Source organism: Monodelphis domestica, chromosome 1 (genome assembly GCF_027887165.1).
Source record: "Monodelphis domestica isolate mMonDom1 chromosome 1, mMonDom1.pri, whole genome shotgun sequence".
In the NCBI taxonomy this organism is placed as follows: domain Eukaryota; kingdom Metazoa; phylum Chordata; class Mammalia; order Didelphimorphia; family Didelphidae; genus Monodelphis; species Monodelphis domestica.
Window position 1 is genome coordinate 285120116 of NC_077227.1, and position 22414 is coordinate 285142529.

A 22414-nucleotide genomic window follows, 5' to 3' on the forward strand; every position below is an offset into this window, starting at 1 on the left:
TTTGTTTGGAGGTGCCTAACATTCCCTGTTATAAATCCATCAGAATTGTCCCAGATCATTGCATTGCTAAGTAGCCCAGTTTTCACAGTTTATCATCATATGATATTGCTGTTACTGACTTGCTGTGTACAATGTTCTCCTGATTCTGCTTTGTTCAGTCTGCTTCAATTCATGTAGATCTTTCCAGGTTTTTTGAAATCATTATGCTTATCATTTCTCATAGTACAATAGTATTCTGTCCCCAAAACATACCACAATTTGTTTAGCCATTCCCCAATTGATGGACATTCCCTCAATTTCCAATTCTTTGCCGTCACACAAAGAGCTACTATAAATATTTTTTGTACAAGTAAGTCCTTTCCCCTTTTTTACTGTCTCTTTGGGATACAGACCCAGTAGTAGAATTACAGGATAAAAAGGTATGCTCAGTTTTATGGCCGTTTGGGCACAGTTCCAAATTGCCCTCCAGAATGGTTGGATCAGTTCACAACTCAGTGGTAACTTTGGAAAAATCATTTTTTGTTGAGGGTTAAGAATGAAAGTCAGACCTTTCTGTCATTCTTTGTAGTTGTCATAAAAGTAGTCTCCTTTAAGAAGATCTCAAATTTTGCCTTAATTTTTGGTTAGTGTTTTCTTTAATTTATTCATCTCTCTATCTTTAATTCCCGAATTTGGTGCTTTGTGCCAGGGCTTTTATTTTCCTGCTCTGCTTTCTGGAATGGGCTTGTTTGGGCTTGCCTTCAATCACTTGGGTCCCATCTGTTGACCTCCTTCTTCAAGAGTACATACTTGTATTAAACCTTTAGAGCTCCCTTTAGTATCTCAGAGTACAAAGCACCTTAAGCTTCTGGACCTAAGCCTTCCAGGTCTGAGCACTGCATTGCTATAATGATCTTTGCTACATTGAGGTACTCTCCTGCACTTCCAAGACCCACATCCTGGGGCTTTCTGACTGCCATGAGAGCTCCTTAGAACATAGAGTCTTGCATGCTGTATTTATTTATTCATTCATTCATGTAGCCTGACTGTCTTTGATCACAATGGGAGTCTATCCTTTTCTGATGTTTGGTGGGCCTCCGTTCTTATTGCCTCAGGCTTTTGGTTGACCTCCTATATAGTTCTGAAGTAGAAGTAACTTGCTCTAGTATCTCATTGATACTGCATCTCTTGATATATCTTAATATCTCTTGATCATTATTTAATTTAGCTTGAACTTACTTGGAGATAAACAGTTTTCTTCCCCTTCAGGCAGTCTTCTTTTAGTCATCTTTTAATTGCCAAGCCTAATGGCCTTTTCTCAGGCTTCACCATATGTGAGCTCTCCATACATTTGACTGTTACTCTATTCCTCTATACTCTCTCCTCTCTGATTTTGATAATACTATTCTTTCCTAGCTCTCCTTCCCATCTGACTTAATGTTTAAGTCATTATCTAAATGTACCCTGCGTCTATCTCTCTTTTTATGCCTTCACCTTTCTCTCTGTACTCTCACTTGTTGATTTCATCAGAATCCATGGGTTCAATTGTTATCCCAACGACTCCAGGTCTATATATCCAGCCCTGTCCTTTCCCCTAAGCTTTAGTAAATAACTGCCTTTTGGACATTTTGAACTCTATTTCCCATTAATGTTTCAAATTCAGCATGACCAAATCAGCTCATCTTTCTCCTCCAAACCCTATCTTGGTTTCTATCTTGTGTTCTCTTGTACACTTCTTTTTCACCCACTCTACATATTTAACTGATGCTTGGTCTTCTCCACACAGCCACCATTCTAGTTTAGGCCTTCCACACCTATATTATTGAAATAACCACTTATTAGATTTCCCAGCATCAAATTTTGCTCCCAATTTCTCCTTCAACTAGCCACCAAAGTAATTTTCCAAAATCATGAGTCTGACCATAGTAAACTCTAGTGGATCTCTCTGTTACCTCCCAGATCAAATATAGACTCGATTCTTTGGCATTTGAAGCCTTTCTTACCTTTCTAGCCTTCTTACATATGATATTGATGCTCCAAGTACTCTCTCTATATATATATATGTTGACCTATCCTCATACACAGTGCTTCATCTGCTATCTTCATGACTTTTTTATTGGCTATCCCCCATGCCTAGAATGCTCTCTCCTCACCTCTGCCTCTTGGAATCTTTAGTGTTTCCTTCATGACTGTTCAAGAATTACCTTCTGCTTGAGATGCCTTCCCATCCAAGTGCCTTCCCCTCCAAGGTTACCGTTTTTCTAATATATATATATTCCTAAACATGTGTTTCATATTTATCTATATGTGTACATATTGTTTCTTTCAGAATATAATCTTCTTGAGACCAGGGATTATTTTACTTTGTCTTTGTATCTATACTGTCTTAACATGGTGTTTTGGACATATTAAGAGTTTAATAAATGTAAGATTTCTTAATTGTTTTTTATTCATTGAGCTTCCATATTGAACTAATGCAATATAAAAGCACTCATGCCCTCTGGCATGTTATAGCCTAATATGATTACTACATAGGTAATATTAGTTTTAATACAGCATCATTATGATTTTGTTGTTGATGGTCAGAGTAAAAAGAGAAAGGATAAACAGAAAGATAGTAATAGAAAATTAAGTAAACAAAAAATAGTAAAAGAATAAGTAAAGTAATAATCTTTAATTTAACAAAATAGGCAGTTTTAATAAAAGTGATTCTTTTGAAAACAATTTAAAGTATTTGTGCTTTGAAAAAAAGGACATAGGTATATGATATTGTACCAAGAATAAACTAATGATTGTACTTACTTTGTTTAGTGGCCTCAAGCAACTTTCTAAAGACTTGAGTTTGTAATCTTAGTTTGTGGAAATCCCATATCAATGAAATAACAAGTCATTGATATATGTCATATTAACTTGCTAGAAATCAATTTTAATAATAGAGAAGATTGTTGTGCTGGTGCTATTTTTCTCTTGTTAAGTGATTAGAACATTATTTTGTTTGGGAAGGTCTTTTTTAAAGATTCTTTTACTTTTCAGCTTTATTTTTATATATCTTGAATATGCAAGTATTTAAGTTTATGTCAAAAATAATCAATATCTTGTTTTTGTTTCCTGATTCCTCTTCCACATCTGATGAATAAAGCTTCTATAGATGGAATTAGCTTTTGTTTTAGACCTCAGCCGTATCAATTAATAATCTTGCCTTTACATTTAATGAACTCTTTTGAATTGAATTACCATTAGGCCAAATTTCATCATTTTTCTCTTCATTCAACAAACATGATTCACTGATATTCTTTTTTTATTTTCTTCCCTTTTGTTAGCATAACTATCACTGCCTCTTCCTTCCCAAAATTGTCTTTCTAAAACTCTTGAGGCAAATAGACTATACAGCAAAAAGGAGTTCTAGGCCTGGCATCAGGGAGACCTGATATCAAATTCAGCCGCAAAAACACTTACTAGTTATGTGTTCCTAGGCAAGTCCATTTTCCTCAGTTTCCTAATTTGTAAAATTAGCATAATAATAGTACCTAACTCCCAAAATTGTTGTGAGGATTAAATGAGATAATATTTGGCACATAGTAGAAACCATATGAATATGTTTTCATCTTCTTCCTTTCCTTCCAAAAAAAACTGTTTATCACAAGTAAATATATAGTCAAATAACACAGAATCTACACATCAGTTATGTATATTAATTCTGCCCATCTTTTCTATTGCTTCTGCTCAGAAGTGGAAAACATGATTTCATCATCTTCTGATAATTTGTCATCAAGTTTATTAGAGCTCAGATCTTTCACAGTTGTTTTCCTTTACAATGTACAAATTGTTATCCAAGTTTTGCTCACCTTATTGAGTCAAAGACTGTTCATTTTAGTTTCTTGGAGAAAGAAGCATTTGATGTGAAGTTAATGGATGGGGTGAATATAGAGGGAAAGAGGGAATTCCAGTCATAGGGTACCTCATGAGCAGAAATGCAGAAGTGTTTGAAAGAAATGTGTTTGTAGGAAAAACAGTAATTCATGTTGGCTAGAATGTATGGAGAGGTTTAATATGAGAACAGGTTGGAAGGAAAACTTATATAAAGCAATCAAAGCTACCTTCTTGCTACTTTTTGATTTGTCATTTCTTGTTATAATTGTGTTTTCAAGTATGTATTGTTCATAGTCTTTTATTTCTCCTAAGTGAGAAACCCTTACACAGGACATAAATATCTCTGTGGAGCTCTGCAATCTGGAATCGTTTTGCTTCAGTGGTATGAGCCAATGCAGAAGTTCATGTTAATAAAGGTATGTTCACTGTATTTATAGTTTCATTTCTTTTTCTGATAAATTACAAAGACCTACTAATGTTGTCAAAGTTCAGTGGAATTAAAAGTATCAGGTCAGTTGCTAAGATTTCTGTACAATTTTGTTGTTTATTGAAAACAGAAAATTTGATTTTATTAAGCTAACCTATTTCAAAAAAGCTTTACATTTTTGAGGATAAGTTGAGTCAAATCTATAGAAACATTTTTAGAAACTTCATCATGTAAGTTCTACTAAAAAATGCTTTCTTGAATTATAGTTATAAGAAGTGAATACATACTTATTGGATATATTCAGTTGCTATCTGAATGATAGAAAGGAAAATATCTTAGTAACTAAATATCTTTCATTTGTTTTCTTGCAGCACTTTGATTTTCCTTTGCCAAATCCTTTGAATGTATTTGAAATGCTAGTAATACCTGAGCAAGAATACCCTATGGTGTGTGTAGCTCTTAGCAAGGGGACTGAATCAAGTCAGGTTGTTCAGTTTGAAACAATCAACCTGAACTCTGCATCTTCATGGTTTACAGAAATTGGGACAGGTTAGTAGAGTTATTTTCTCCTTTAAAATTGTAATTGGGTTTTGTTGTTGTTGTTGTTTTTCGTGAGTGTAACAGAAACAAATTTAATAATGAACATAACTGGGTTTAGGATTTTAATTAAGTAATTAGAATGCATATTCTCTCTGCCATCTGCACCTCCCCCCATGATTAAGAGAAAATCATTTCAATATAATTTGAGCCCTTAGTTAATTAGTAAAGTTAGGAATAGAAAATGTTGCCAACTTCCTTAAACATAATGTATTCCTTGAGCTCCTATAAGAATTTGAGCAAGTGGTTTTTTTCAAGGTTTTTTTTTTTCCATTCAAATCTACTTTCACCCTTTTTTGTGCCATTCTTTCTGAGTAACTAGATATTTCACTGACTCTTTAATCAAATGGCTTCATTATGGTCATGAAGAGAATGCCCACAGACTTTGACATCTTTGCCTTTAAACCATATCAAGATTGTGATAAGCATATAGTGGCTCAGGCAAAAATCCTCCAGGCAGATGGTCTTGAAAGATTTTGAGCCAAGTTCGGCAGATGATTAGATCTTTGTTTACTCCAATCACTGTCACATGCTGTTATCTTCTGATGTTTTAGTTGAGAATTACATTTAGTGAAGTTATAAATTAAAATGTTTATTCTTTGTTGTGAATATAAGTTAATATAACAGATAAAAGATGGGAACTAAACCTGTGATAAAGAAACTTCCCAATGCATAACAATACCTTCTCTGCAAACTTATATTGAATATAAAATGACCCAAATTTAATCTTCTAATTTCACCTTTTTAAAAGAATTACTTATTATTAGGACCACTAGAGGAAATTAACTATTTCTAAGAACATAAAACTGATGCCTAGTACAGAATGTTACAATCTAGTACAGATTGAATAATTGAACAATCTAAAATTCATGCTTGACTAATGCTCAAACTGCAGATTTTGTACTTGATGTTTAACCAGGGCTAACGAGTGAGAAATGCAAGATTTCAGAATATGTGGGTCCCATTCCTAATGCTATCGCTTACTGTGTCCACTGTCAGCTCAGCCCACATCATTTTGAGTATAAGATATCCCTGAGACACCTTAAACTGACCATGCCCAGAACGTATTGGCTTTCTTTCTCCCTTCCCCACATCTACTCTTCCTCTATACTTCCTTCTTTCTGTCAAAGGTACACCATCTTTTCCATCTCCTAGATTCGTATTTATAGTGTTATCCTCAACTTTTCTTCTTTCTTTGCCTTACATATCTAATTACTTCCCAAAGTTTTGCTGCATCTACCTCCAAAACATTTCTCAAATCCAATTCCTTCTCTCTTCTCTCAAAGTTCTAATTTAGACCCTCATCACTACTTTCCCAGACTATTGCAATGGCCTCCTGCATGGTCACCCTGCCTGTCTGTCCTCCACATATCTTCCAAAGTGCTTTTTCTTTTCTTTTGAAAATTTTATTTAATTAATTTAGATTTTTCCATGGTTACATGATTCATGTCCTTTCCTTCCCCTCCACTCAACCTCCTCCTATAGCTAACGAGCAATTCCACTGGGTATTATTTGCACTAGGGTGATCATTTAGAGTCTACATCCCCATTCATATCCCCACTGAATCATGTGATCAAGCAGTTGTTTTTCTTTGGTGTTTCTGCTCCCACCGTTTTTCCTCTGAATGTGGATAGTATTCTTTCTCATAGATCCCTCCGGGTTGTTCAGGATCACTGCATTGCCACTAATGGAGAAGTCCATTACATATGATTGTATCACAGTGTATCAGTCTCTGAACAATGTTCTCCTGGTTCTGCTCCTTTCACTCTGTATTACTTCCTGGAGGTCATTCCAGTTCACATGGAATTCCTCCAGTTCATTATTCCTTTGAGCACAATAGTATTCCATCATCAACAGATCAGATACCAGTTTGTTCAGCCATTCTCCAATTGAAGGTCATCTCCTCATTTTCCAATTTTTTGCCACCACAAAAAGTGCAGCTATAAATCTCTCTGGGGTATGAACCAAGCAGTGGTATAACTTATTCCTACTTTTTTTAATATGAAGTTTTCTTGATCCTTCTCTTCCCTCAAGATGACAGGCAAGCACTACTTTAATCAGTGTAATATCACTACTTAATATTAGTACCTTCCCTTTAAGTTTTCCATCAGTTTGCACGTAGTCATTTGCATGTTATGATGGCCATTAGATTCTGAGCCTCTTGGCTTTTCTTTTTATCCATAGCATTTAGCACAGTGCCTGGCACAGTAGACCCTTAATAAACACTTGTGACTTGATTCAACTTACTGTATGAAGTCTTTTGTGATCCCTCTCAACTTCCAGTGCCCTATCCCCTACCTTATATTTAACTACCTTGTATTTTTTTCTTTTGATATGTATTCTGCATATCCTTTTATGTGTACTTTGTTATCTCTGATTACAATTCAGACTGAAAGTTAGGGATTTCATTCCTTGTATTTATATCCCTAATGCTAGCACATAATAGATACTAAGTAAATGCTTCTTTATTGTTAAATGGATAAGCATTATTATTGATAAAAGTAATCTTGCTTCACTATTTAATTTAAATAAATTTCTCCCATAACTTTTACTCTTCCAATACCAAGATTTTTTTTGCATTTGTTCTCATTTAATTTTCCTCTTTAAAAGACACAACATAATGGAGAGAAATCATGTTGGAGTGCATAGAAATCTGGTCTCAAAGCCAGGAAAATTGAGGTTCAAGTTCCACTTCTAATATATAATATCATTGTGGCCCTGGACAAGTCATTTTACCTCTTAAAGCCATAGGCAACAAGTTGTAGATGCCCTATATGTGCAGGGAGAGTTTTCTCTCATAGACTAAGTCCCTTTTCCGTATGGTTATAATTAATCTTTTGATTCTGCCTTATTTTACTTGAATTATCTTATAAAGGTTTTTCCATACTTATTAATCTTCATATTTGTTCACTTTAACTATATTTAGTAACAAATACTGCTGGGGCAGCAAGATACCACAGTATATAGAGCACCTGGCCTGTAGTTAAACCAGGGTTCAAAAGTGACCTCAAACACTTCCTAGCTGTGTGACCCTTGACCAGTCACATAACCCTGATTGCCTAGCCCTTGCTACTCTTCTGACTTAGAATTGATACTAAGACAGGAGGTAAGGGCTTTTAAAAAAAATAATAATGCCACTATAAAAACTTTTGAACATATTCCCAACAATGAATGAAGTTATTGGATCAAAATTGTGATTACTATTGTGACATTAAGATATTGTTAGATTGCTTTCCAAAAAATTTCCAATACTTCTTAATTACACCTGCAATGAATGAGTGTACCTATTTTTCCATTGCCTCACCAGCAGTATTTCATTGCTTTGAATCATTTGCATTGTGATATCTGTGAAGTGATACCTCCAAGTTGGTTTAATTTTTATCTCTGATTAATAATTAGATTAGGCATTTTCTCAAGTGGTCAATAATAATTTGTGTCTTTTGCAAATTGTTAGTTCATATACTTTGCATGTTTAGCCACCTAGGAACAGGGAGTTCCTATATATAATTTTAATAGTTCCTCATGTATTTTAGATGTCAAGTTTTTATCTGTCATATTTAGAATAAACACGATGAATGTTTTCATTGTATTGGAGAATATTGTTCATTAATATTACCTATATTATTCCTGTATTGCTCCTATTCCCCCTCACAGAGCCATTCATATAAAAAAATTTTTTTTAAGAAGAAAATTTAGCAAAGCTAGTCAGTTCATAAAATAAAACTTGACCTTAAATCCAGTGTTTTATATCCCATGATCTACCCTACCTCTTGCCAATGAGTAAGAAGAGGTGTTTTCTCATATCTCTTCTTTGGAACCAAGATTGCTCTTTTTTTTAACCCTTACCTTTTGTCTTAGAATCAACAATAATATTGGTTCCAAGGCTAAAGAACATAAAGGGCTCCTTCCGGGTAAGCCTGGAAGCAGTCTAGACATGGGAGGCTTCCTCTCCTCAGCACCCACTGATACAGACTACCTCAAAAGACCAAAAAAAACCAAATTCATAAGAACAAAGGGACTCTACAATAGGGTGCAGCATTGAAGGTATGTGGGATTTGGGCATTTCCACATTATAAGGGGGTGAAAAAGCTCCCACCCAAATGTGAGCCAATCTACTCTCCCCCACATATGGAGCCAAAGTCAGAGCCAGAGCACACCAGAATCAGTGAGTGAGCAAGGGGCACCTCTAGGTCCTTGGGAGCTGACTAAGACCACCAAAGACCTACCCCTGAGAGCAGCTACACCTGAAACCCCAATGGGCTGGGGAGCACAGACTGTGGGCGCTCTCAGGAAGGTGGAACAGAGAAGGGCAGCGAACAGTGGAGGCTGTAGAAATTTGAGAGCTAGCCTCAGGCAAAATCCTTGCTCCTTAACTCCATACACAGAGAGCCTGCCCATCTCACTCAGATTTCTGACTAAAAAGGGAAGGAAAAACCTCCACCGTGATGGCAAATTGTGCAGAGGAGCAACAAATACCCTTCAAGAAAAACAAAAAGAAGGCACTGACCCTCGAAAATTTTTACAGAGGAAAAACATAGGATACAGAGGAAATAGAGGAGGAAATTCAAACAAAGCCAAAACCTTCCCCCCAAAATGAAAATTTCCCACAATATCTTGAAGAATTTAAATTGGAGCTTATCAAAAATATGGAAGCCTTCTGGTAAGAAAAGTGGGAAATATTTCAAAGAGAAAATCAAAAGATTATAGCAGAAAACCAAAAGATTATAACAGAAAACCAGACCTTAAGGACCAAAATTGGGAACCTGGAAACCAATGGTCTTGCAAAATAACAAGAATTAATAAAGCAAAGTCAAAAGACTGAAAAAATAGAAGAAAACATAAAATATCTCACTGACAAGATGACAAATCAGGAAAACAGATCACAAGACAATTTGAAAATCTTTGTTCTACCTGAAAAGCCAGAAATAAACAGAAACATTAACATCACACTACAAGAAATCATCCAAGAAAACTGCCCTGATGTTCTTGAACAAGGGGGCAAAATAGACATTGAAAGAACACCCTCTACACTAAATCTTCAAAAGACAACTCCCAGGAATGTAATTGCCAAATTCAAGAGCTTTTGCAAGCTAAGGAAAAAATTCTACAAGAAGCCAAAAAGAGACAATTCAGATACCAAGGAGCACCAATCAGAATCACACAAGACCAAGCAGCTTCCACACTAAAGAACCTCAAGACCAGGAACATGATATTCAGAAAGGCAAGAGAATTGGGTTTTCAACCAAGAATCACCTATCCATAAAAACTGACTATATACTTCCAGAGAAGTATGGGCATTCAACAAAATAGAAGATTTCCAAGTATTTGTAAAGAAAAGACCTGAACTAAGTGGAAAGTTTGATATCCAAACACAAAGATCAAGAGAAACATGAAAAGGTAAATAAGAAAGAAAAGGAAAGGGGAATTTTTTTTTATTCAAACTCTCTTCTTTAAAGGCTACAATTATATCAAAATATATATGTTAATATATGGGGGAAAATGTTATTTGTAACTCAAAAATTGTATTCATTATTATAGTAATTAGAAGAATCACTCACAGGAAGAGATTGGGGCATTAAGGGCTATAAGATGATATGCCAAAAAAAAAAGGGTGGGAGGAATCAAAGATGGCACCAAGAGATACTTGAAGAAATAAAATAAATAAAATAATCTTTATCACACAAAGATACACATGGGAAAGGGAGGGGAAGAATACTCTTATAATACAGAGAGAAAGAGAGTCAATTCTGAGAGGAAAGAGCATCTAAATCCATTGGGGTCTTGAATTCTATCTTATCCTATAGGGAAAGTGAGAAGGGAAAACTAAGGGGGGGGGGAGTACAAAAAGGGAGGGAACTTAACAGACCCTAAAAAAAAAACAAGAAGGGAACAAAAAGGAAGGGGCCAGAATGGGAAGCATATCAAGGGAAGGGATTAGGGGGATTGAATAAAAGTAAACCACTGGTTTAAAAGGATATAGCAAAAGAAGAAAGGACAGAACTAGGAGAGGATATCAAAATGCTAGGGAATTCACAAGTGACTATCATAACTTTGAACCTGAATGGGATGCACTCACCCACAAAATGTAAATGAATAGGAGAGTGGATTAGAATCCAAAATCCTGCCATATGTTGTCTACAAGAAAGACACCTGAGGCGGGTAGATACTCATGGGGTTAGAATTAAAGGTTGGAGCAAGACCTATTTGGGCCTCAACTGATAGAAAGAAGGTAGGAGTTGCAATCATGATATCTGACAAAGACAAAGTAAAAATAGATCTGATTAAAAGGGATAGAGAAGGTAAATACATCCTGATAAAAGGGAGGATAGACAATGAGGAAATATCAGTAATCAACATGTATGCACCAAATGGTATATAGCATCCAAATTTCTAAAGTAGAAACTAGTAGAATTGAAGGAGGAAATAGATAGTAAAACTATACTGGTGGGAGACCTGAACATACCACTATCAAATTTAGACAAATCAAATAAAAAAATAAATAAGAAAGAGGTAAAATATGTGAATGAAATCTTAGAAAAATTAGAGATAATAGATATATGGAGAAAAATAAATAGGGACAAAAAGGAATACACCTTTTCAGCAGCATATGGTACATTCACAAAGATTGACCATATACTGGTTCATAAAAACATGGCAAACAAATGAAGAAAAGCAGAAATAATAAATTTAACCTTTTCAGATCACAAGGCAATAAAAATAATGATCAGTAAGGGTACATGGAGAGCCAAATAAAAAATTAATTGGAAATTAAATAATATGATTCTCCAAAATCGGTGAGTTAGAGAACAAATGATAGAAACAATTAATGATTTCATTGAAGAAAATGACAATGATGAGACATCCTGTCAAACTCTATGTGATACAGCCAAAGCAGTACTCAGGGGAAATTTGTATCCTTGAGCTCATATATTAACAAATTAGGGAGGGAAGAGGTCAATGAATTGGACATGCAAATCAAAAAACTTGAAAGCAAACAAATTAAAAACCCCCAGAAGAAAATGGCCTGGGGGGAATTGAATAAGGTACCAAGAGATACTTGAAGAAATAAAATAAATAGGTTAATCTTTATCACACAAAGATACACATGGGAAGGGGAGGGGAAGAATACTCTTATAAGGAGAAAAAGAGAGTGCTAATAGGTAATACTTAAACCTTACTCTCAGTGAAATCAATTCTGAGAGGGAAGAGCATCTAGATCCATTGGGATCTTGACTTCTATCTTATCTTACAGGGTAAGTGAGAAGGGAAAACTAAGGGGACTGGGGGGAAGGGAGTACAAAAAGGGAGGGAAGGAGAGGGGGGAGGGAACTTGGAAGACTCTAAAAAAACAAAAAGGGAACAAAAAGGGAGGGACCAGAAAGGGAAGCATATTAAGGGAGGGGATTAGGGAGATTGATTAAAAGTAAACCAGTGGTTTAAAAGAATATAGCAAAAGAAGAAAGGACAGAACTAGGAGAGGATATCAAAATGCTAGGGAATTCACAAGTGACAATCATAACTTTGAACATGAATGGGATGAACTCACCCATAAAATGTAAATGAATAGGAGTGTGGATTAGAATCCAAAATCCTACTACATGTCTTCTACAAGAAACACACACGAGGTGAGTAGATACTCACACGGTCAGAATTAAAGATTAGAGCAAGACTTATTGGTCCACAACTGATAGAAAGAAGGCGGGAGTTGCAATCATCATATCTGACAAAGCCAAAGTAAAAATAGATCTGATTAAAAGGGATAGGGAAGGCAAATACATCCTGATAAAAGGGAGTATAGACAATGAGGAAATATCACTAATCAACATGTATGCACCAAATGTTATAGCATCCAAATTTCTAAAGAAGAAACTAGTGGAATTGAAGGAGGAAATAGATAGTAAAACTATACTAGTGGGAGACCTGAACCTACCACTATCAAATTTAGATAAATCAAATCAAAAAATAAATAAGAAAGAGGTAAAAGATGTGAATGAAATCTTAGAAAAAGTAGAGCTAATAGATATATGGAAAAAATAAATAGGGACAAAAAGGAATACACCTTCTTTTCAGCAGCACATGGTCCATTCATAAAGATTGACCGTGTATTAGGTCATAAAAACATGGCAAACAAATGCAGATAAGTAGAAATAATAAATGCAACCTTTTCAGATCATAATGCAATAAAAATAATGATCAGTAAGGGTACATGGAGAGCCAAATCAAAAATTAATTGGAAATTAAATAATATGATTCTCTAAAATCTGTTACTTAGAGAACAAATCATACAAACAATGATTTCATTGAAGAAGATGGCAATGATGAGACATCCTTTCAACATCTATGGGATGCAGCCAAAGCAGTACTCAGGGGAAAATGTATATCCTTGAGTTCATATATTAGCAAATGAGGGAGGACAGAGGTCAATGAATTGGACATTCAAATCAAAAAATTTGAAAGCAAACAAATCGAAAAACCCCAGAAGAAAACTAAATTAGAGATCCTAAAAATTAAGGGAGAAATTAATAAAATCGAAAGTGAAAGAACTATTGAACTAATAAATAAGACTAGAAGATGGTATTTTGAAAAAAATAAAGTACTGGTCAATCTATTAAAAAAAAAAGGAAAGAAGAAAACCCAATTAAAAGTATCATAGATGAAAGGGGAGACCTCATCTCCTGAAGAGGAAATTAAGACAACCGTTAAAAACTATTTTGCCCAATTATATGGCAATAAATATGCCAATCTAGGTGATATGGATGAATATTTGCAAAAATATAAGTTTCCTAGATTAATAGAAGAAATAGAATTCTTAAATAATCCCATATCAGAAAAAGAAATTGAACAAGCCATCAAAGAACTCCCTAAGAAAAAATCCCCAGGGCCTGATGGATTCACAAGTGAATTCTATCAAACATTCAAAGAACAGCTAGTCCCAAAACTATACAAACTATTTGACCATTTGACATAAACTATATGACATTTGACTTGACAAAGAGAGAGTTCTACCAAATTCCTTTTATGACACAAACATGGTACTGATTCCAAAGTCAAGCAGATCAAAAACAGAGAAAGAAAACTACAGACCAATATCCTTAATGAACATAGATGTAAAAATCTTAAATAGGATACTAGCAAAAAGACTCCAGCAAATCATCACGAGGGTTATTCACTATGATCAGGTGGGATTTATACCAGGAAGGCAAGGCAAGGATGGTTCAATATTAGGAAAACCATCCACAAAATTGACCATATCAACAAGCAAACCAACAAAAATCACATGATCATCTCAATAGATGCAGAAAAAGCCTTTAACAAAATAAAACACTCATTCTATTCTATAACACTATTAAAAACTAGAAAGTATAGGAATATGTAAATGGTGAAATTATGGCTAAGACTCAATATATAATTAATTTAGGTCACCATGGATTTTATTTTTAAAATCCTAATGAAAAACCCAAATAATAAAATACCCAAGTCAGCTGGAAATTTTATGGTGATTTAATTGATAGAGTGGAGAAGATTAAGATGAAGGGAGAAGGAAAGGGTGAAGAATTTCTCCCTCCCCCCACCTGGCTGGTACTGGGCAGGAAGATTAGAAGATCTAGAAAGTAAGGGTTTGGAGTGTGAAGAAGGAAGGAATCAACCTGAACTCCAAAAGGGACTCAGCTGAGATGCCTGAAACTGAATCAGGTCAAGGACAAAATCTCACCACCAAAACCCAGACAAACAACTGCCACCACTCCCAAGATGTCGGAACACCTTACATGCTGCTAGCCAGAGTCTTCACTCCAGGGAAAGAGGAAGAGACAAGAAGTGACGTGCCTTATATAGACATTTTTGCATCACTTTTCTGCGTCTCATCTGTACCAAAGAGGACTTAGCTTAACTTAGGACAGCCCAGATGTCTGTCCTTTTTTTCTGCACGTCTGTGGAAGACCATTCCTTAGAAAATTAAATCTTGAGTTTGATGCAGACCTTCAAAGTCTTGTTAAACTAAGAAGGGAGGAGAAATGTAGAGTTTCCAAGACCTGATTCTGTTATTCCAAATATCTCTATTGTTATTGATCAGGAAATAGCTAAATAAAATCTTCTAAAGAATGGTCTGATTAGGGTGGAATACTTTTAAAATTCACAAATACAAGGGTCTTTCCTAAAAATAATAAACAGTATCTATCTGAACCATCAGCCAACATCATCTGCAATGGGGATAAACTAGATGCATTCCCAATAAGATCAGGAGGGAAGGTGAACACAGAATAGTATGCATGTTAGACCTGTGGGGAGGGAAAGACTTTAAAACCAAGCAAGACAAAGAAAGAGTCACAAAATGTAAAATAAACAATTTTGATTACATCAAGTTAAAAAGTTTTTGTACAAACAAAAGCAGTATAACCAAAATGAAAAATCTTCATAACAAAAACCTGACAAAGGTCTAATTACTCAAATTCATAAGGAACTAAATCAATTGTACAAAAAATCAAGCCATTCTCCAATTGATAAATGGGCAAGGGACATGAACAATCAGTTTTCAGCCAAAGAAATGAAAACTATTAATAATCACATGAAAAAGTGCTCTAAATCTCTGATGATCAGAGAGATGCAAATCAAAAGAACTCTGAGGTATCACCTCACACCTAGCAGATTGGCTAACATGACAGCAAAGGAAAGTAATGAATGCTGGAGGGGATGTGGCAATGTTGGCACATTAATTCATTGCTGGTGGAGTTGTGAATTGATCCAACCATTCTGGAAAGCAATCTGGAACTATGCCCAAAGAATGATAAAAGACTGCCCTTTGATCCAGCCATAGCACTGCTGGGTTTGTACCCCAACAAGATAATAAGGAAAAAGACTTGTACAAGATTATTCATAGCTGCGCTCTTTGTGGTGGCCAAAAATTGGAAGATGAGGGGATGCCCTTCAATTGGGGAATGGCTGAACAAATTGTGGTATATGTTGGTGATGGAATACTATTGTGCTCAAAGTAATAATAAAGTGGAGAACTGGAACATGGGAATTGGAACAACCTCCAGGAATTGATGCAGAGTGAGAGCAGCAGAACCAGGAGAACATTGTACACAGAGACTGATACACTGTGGTACAATCAAAGGTAATGGACTTCTCCATTAGTGGTAATGCAGTGATCCTGAACAACGTGGATGGATCTATGAGAAAGAACACTATCCACCTTCAGAGGAAAAACTGTGGGAGTAAAAACACTAAAGAAAAACAACTGCTTGATTACATGGGTTGAGGGGTGTAATATTTATTGGAAAGGAAATGGGATTGGAAAAATGAGGGATAATGGGAGGTTTGTATGGGGTAAGGAGGAGTTAAGTCAAGAGGGAATATTGCTTGGTGAGGCAAGAGAGGGAGATGCCCCCTGCTGAGAGGAAACAACAGGGGTCCGATAAGACCTGTTTGTCGTTGAATTGGCTGAACTGAAGTTCAGCTCCCTCTATGACCAGAAAAGATAGTCCACTTATCTGACTTCAAATTCAAAATATAACGTTTAATAACCAGTTGGAATTGGAGTTTTTTTCTCAGCTTCAGACCTGAGGCCAGGCCCCAGAGGCTGGCAGAGGGTTCTCCCACTTCCGTCTACTCTATATCAGTACAGTTTTGTATAATTCAGAATCTTAGCAGTAGACAGAAAGCAAACAAGAAAAGGTCTAACCTTCAGAAGAGATTGGGCCTGAATCTTCAGGCTGAACCAAAAAGAGGCGGCACACCACCAGACACACACCAGACTGGGCTGACAAGCTCCTTCCTCCTCCAACACCAGGCCGCCAGTCCCAACACGGCAGGAAGGAAGTGCTAGTCACAAGAACCAACTGCCACTCCCAGTTGGCCCCTTCCCCCACAAACTGTCAGTCTTGTTTCCTTTCCACAGGGGATTGGTTGGGGATATAGTCTATAAATGAACATCCTAAGGCAAACACCAACAACATGGAAATGGATTCTGATCAAGGACACATGTAATACCAAGTGGAATTGCGTGTCGGTTATGGGAGGGGTTGGGGGAGGGGAGGGAGGAATAGAATATGATTTTTGTAACCAAGGAATAATGTTTGAAATTGACCAAATAAAAAATTTTTTAAAAGGAAAAGGAAAAAAAAAAAGAACATAAAAGGTTAGGTAGTTGAGGTCTAGTGACTTGCCTAGGGTTTTACATTTAGGAAGCATGTGTGGTTAGATTTGAACCTAGGACCTTCCATCTCCAGGCCTACCTCTCTATCCATCATCCATCTAGCTGCCCCAAATTTGGTTTTTATGCTTGCATAACATTCCATTTTTGTTGTGATGAGTGTTCTTTACATTTACTTTGTTGTAGTTATTGTGCTTATTGTTTTCCTGGCTCTGCTTACTTCACCTTACATGAGTTCACAGTACTCTGTATTCCTCTGGTTTGTTTTTTTCTTACAGCACAATAATATTCCATGATAATTATTTACCACAAATTGTTTTGCTGTTCCCAAACCAGTAAGCATTTAGTTTGTTTCCAGTTCTTAGCTCCTTCAAAAAGCTTTGTTCTAAATGTTTTTAGCATATTTGGAGCCTTTTTGTCAAACACTTCCCTGGAATGTATGCCTAACAGTACAATTTTTGACCAAATTTATGGAAATTTTAGCTATTTATTTGCAAAAGTCAAAACTTAGCTCAGAGGCCAGTTTCTTGGTTGTACTAATTCAGAGCTTCGCCCCCAACAATATGTTAGTGTGCCTATCAGGAGCCCCTCCAAACATTAATTATTCCTATCTTTTGTCATCTTTACCTATTTTAATAGTTTATTTTAATGTAATCTAAGTACATCTATCTTCTCTGATTCCTTTTGTTTTTAATAACTAATTTATCTCTTACCCACAATTGATATAAATGCATAAATCCATTTCTATTTTTTATAATTATTTTCCATATTAAGGTGTCATTTAAGGTTCTTACTAAGGTAATAGTATGAGATGTAGAACCTAATTCTTTTTTATTTTATTTAATTGATTAATTAAGAGAATTTTTCCATGCTTACATGATTCATGTTCTTTTCCTCCCCCTCCCTCCCACCCCTCCCATAGCCAATGTGCAATTCCATCTAAGTCCTAATATGTTTCTCGCCAAATAGCTAATCAATACTTCCAAATATATTCATTAATTAATAAATCCTTTCCCCAGTTTTTCTTTTCTATAAGTATATTAGGCATTATTCTTTTGTATATATTTGCACAGAGTAGTTATAATTTCTTCCATTGGTTTTTTCCTTTCTTAACTATAAACAGATGGTTATGATAACTGCTTTGTACCATGTTGTCAAGTCTGGGAATGCAAGTCTACTTTTGTCATCATTCTTTTTATCCATATACCTTGACAGGCCCAACTTAATCTTCTTGGATATAGTTTCACCTTTATATCTGTTTTTCTTTCTCAAATATAATCTTATGCTTAAAAAAAAAAAAGAGCATTGTAAATTAATGGAGTGTATTTGTGTCCACAGTTAGCTTAAACCCAAAGAATTAAGGTTGAAACAAAATTTTAAAATGATATTTAATTTCCAAGTTCTAGTTTCCGCATTTTGAATTTTTTTTATAAATATTCCACATAATTATAACCTCCTTTTTTTCCCTTTCATCAAGGCAACCAGCAGTTAGATTCTATTCATGTGACTCAGTTGGAAAGAGATACAGTTTTAGTGTGCTTAGACAGTAAGTACTATTCTTGGCTATTTTGTGAAAAATTCTATAATTTTAAAATTCTACTGTATGTATTGTTTCAAAAAGCTTCCATATTCCTTATTTCAATTCATGTTAGCAGTCATTTTTGTTTTCCCAGTAAAAAATAAGGGTAGTGTGATACTTAATTCATAATTGTCTTTGTTCTACATAAAATAACCATTTAGCTGTCTTTCATGTATAAAATATTTAGTTTTTCTATACAACTTAAATTTTATTTACACATTAGGGCATTTATTAATCAAGCATTCATTCCAGCATATAGTCTTTATTTGACCTTTTTCAGTGGGTATAGTCTAGACTCAGTTAATTGAAAATATTAGTCATCTCTTTAGGAATAAAAATATTTTAGAAAATAGTGTGTGATGTTTTTAGTCAAATTTCAGTATTACCCGAACTATTTTGTATAACATTCCCTCATGGAATCTTAGGTTTTAGTTTTTTCTTTTTAATTTTTTTTTAATCCATACCTTCTTTCTTAGAATTAGTACCGTGTATTGGTTCCATGGTAGAAGAGCAGTAAGGGCTAGGCAAGGGGGTTAAGTGACTTGCCCAAGGTCACACAGCTAGAAAGTATCTGAGGCCAGATTTAAACCCAGGACCTCCTCCTGTCTCTAAGCCTGGCTTTCACTCCACTGAGCCACCCAGCTGCCCCCAGAATCACAGAATTTGAAGCTAGAAGCAACACTTGAGATCATTTAACCCATTGTCCTTTGTTACTCTGGTGTTAAGTTACTTCACCAAAGACCTTTCTTGGTTTAGCTTTATGCCACAAGGAGTAAGCAAGATTGAATTTTATAGAGATACTCTAAATGGCTACAATAACTTCCCATTTTTCTATTTCAAAAAGTTTCCCTTTGCAAAAATGCATGACTCCAAAACTTAGCTTAGAAATAAAAAGAAATCCATTAATTTGGAATTCATATTGAATTTGCCTGGGAGAACAGCATAGATGGAAAGCTGCCTCCTAGAGGACATCAATTCTTGGGACTTTATACTCTTTATTTATTAAATCAGTTACTGTATGCCAGGAACTGTGCTAAAGATTGGGAATATAAAAACAATAGGGGGAAAGTTTCTGACCTCAAACAACATATCCTAATGGAATACAAGAACTAGAATGGTCAGTTTTCCATTTTCCCCATATAATAATGATAACTGATAGTCATTAAATGTTATAAAAAATGTTCACTATTACTTCTATTGTTAATTCTGGGAAATCTCTGAATTAGATTTGTATAACCACCTGCGTTTGCAAATTAATATTTTGTGGGTGGACACCTGAGAAGGAAATTGGAAACTGAGGGAAAATGAGTGTGAGAGAGAGAGGGGGAGAGAGAGAGAGACAGAGAGAGAGACAGAGAGAGAGACAGAGAGAGAGAGAGAGAGAGAGAGAGAGACAGAGAGAGAGAGAGAGAGAGAGAGAGAGAGAGAGAGAGAGAGAGAGAGAGAGAGAGAGAGAGAGAGAGGAGAAGAAGGAGAAGAAGGAGAAGGAGAAGAAAGATTCAGAGACAAGGAATTAAATAAAAAACATGGGCTCCATCATGCATTCTCCTCTGATAGTATTGAGAGAGAGGATGCTGCACTGCACATGTTCCCAAACTTTTAGTGAAGAATAGTGGGAGGTAGCTAATGAACATGTGACATGGCATAGGTTTTAACACTGACTCAATTGACAATCGCATAGTCAAAGAGGAGGGGGTTAATCAAACATGTGACTTGGTATTGGTAAGGAGTGTGACCTAACTAACACAGGGCTAGTATCTGGTGGCAGCTAATGCCTACCCAGGAATTCTTTTGACCTTTGGACTGAAGATTTGGAAATACAATGATCAATATGAGTACTTGGGGTTACAATATCAATACATCAATAATACTTTCAACATGAGAATATGCCCGAGATGCTACAATTTGTAAATATAATGTCTCTTATTAATTAGAATTTGATAATTAATTCAAATAAAAACAATAAAATAGCGGTTAGGAATTCCTTAATTACTGACTTTTTTTTTTTAAGAGAAAAAAAAAACAGGGATTTGGGAGATCCCAGCCCCAAGAATCAAGCATGAGTCAATCAGGGAATAGTACTTCAACCAGGATTCCATAAGGTGGACCAAAGGTCTGGTTATAGATCAATAAGAATTGGTTTTAAAAAGAGAGAGAAATGCCATAGTCAGAATGGAAATTGATCTTTGAGAAGTTAATAGGCATAGCATATCTGAATTCTCACTAATTTTTATAGTCAATTTTACTTCCTCTAAGGAAATTTAAATGTAAGAAAATATATTCTTTATATTTAGTGCAAATAAACTATCAATATGATAGTCTACTTTTTCTGCCAATTACAAGTTTAGCAAATATTATTTATTTTGTATATAAATACCAAAAAATTTTGTGGGGGAAAATGATCCTCTTTCTGAAAGTAGAAAATAATTCAATTGATGTCAATGTTCAAGTGATGTATTAAAAAATATTCACCTTAGAGACTATATTATTTCCTATATGCTTTATAAATAAGGAATTCATAATATCTACCTTCTGTCCAAAGGGGGTGTCTTAATAAAGAAATATTCTTTGCAGAAAATGTTGTCATACTAAAAAAACAGCCTGACTTTTTGTTGATTATACTTTGATTAAAAGAAAAGGTACTTTTGACTCACTTATATTATTTTTACTTTATTGAGGCCTTTCTCTCTGCCTGCTTATTGCATGTATAGCAGTTTAAATTTATTTCTATAATATTTATTCCACACTTGATTTTTGTGGATTTCTTTCTTTGAGGATTTGTGAAAATTGTAAATCTTCAAGGAAAACTGAAGTCAAGCAAGAAACTGGCCTCTGAGCTAAGTTTTGACTTTTGCATTGAATCTGTAGGTAAGTCCATAAATTCGTCTCTAATCTTTTTGGGTAAAAAGGCATGATTTGTTCAATTTGTATTTAGGTTACTAGGTCAGAGCTAATTTTTTAAACTTCTAAATATTTTCATGATTAAAATTATATTCATTTGTTTCTGTTCATTGTCCCCTTTTTTGCATCAAGTGAGTTATAGTGAGCCCAGTTCTTTACATGCTTTGAAGGTATTTGTGTGACGTGCCAGAACATTAGATATATATGACTTTCTTATCTGTAAAATGTTGCGTGGTGTGTTGTGATAGTTGTTGATTTTAAATTCCTCTTATATCTATAAGATTTCCACTTGCCTTGAAGACAGAAGTCCTATGCCAGCTCCAAATCTAAAATTTTATTTATGTTTTCATTGGAATCTAGATCCCTTAGGACAACTTTTGAACAAAGAAAACAGCTATTTGGGGGAAAGGAATCAGTCTTATTGAACTAGAAAATCCCTCTGTCTCGTTTAAATCCAATTCACACACAAGCCAAGACATCACCCCATGATGCCATTGGTCCTCTTTGAAAGACAAAGGATGAATGACAAGACAAAATAAAAAATTGAAATAATTTTCTGCTACTCTTTTTGTTTTCATCCATGCATGTTGATTTTCAGGTCCTTTCCCTGAAGAGATTTTAATATCTAGACCATTAGTTCCTGTCTCTCATTACCAAGATTTGCCAGTGTACTTCAGACCCTTTGCAAACATGCATGTTTCTTTCACAAACTACCACTACTTATCATGAAGCTTTACATTAATATTAGGGATGTTTTCTGGCTGTAACAACTCGTATGTTATTATTGTCATAATTATTACTTAAACCAAACCCATAGTTTCATTAAAAGGAATTCCCATTCAGAAAAATGCTGCTACAAGGTCAGATCAGCACTTGGACCCTTAGAGGTTGAGGATTTCACTGGAGTCAG

General features: G+C 35.1%; 1 protein-coding gene across 4 annotated transcripts in view; it reads left to right on the forward strand.

Annotated features, from left to right (window-relative positions):
* Window positions 1-22414, forward strand: part of MAP4K5 (mitogen-activated protein kinase kinase kinase kinase 5) — a 195416-nt gene that overhangs the window by 158894 nt on the left and 14108 nt on the right. For all 4 annotated transcript variants that reach the window (XM_056810975.1, XM_056810976.1, XM_056810977.1 and 1 more), the window contains exons 26-29: window positions 4162-4265; window positions 4648-4825; window positions 18502-18570; window positions 21379-21471. In XM_056810975.1, coding sequence (XP_056666953.1) covers window positions 4162-4265; window positions 4648-4825; window positions 18502-18570; window positions 21379-21471 — 444 coding nt within the window. The remainder of the gene's footprint in view (window positions 1-4161; window positions 4266-4647; window positions 4826-18501; window positions 18571-21378; window positions 21472-22414) is intronic.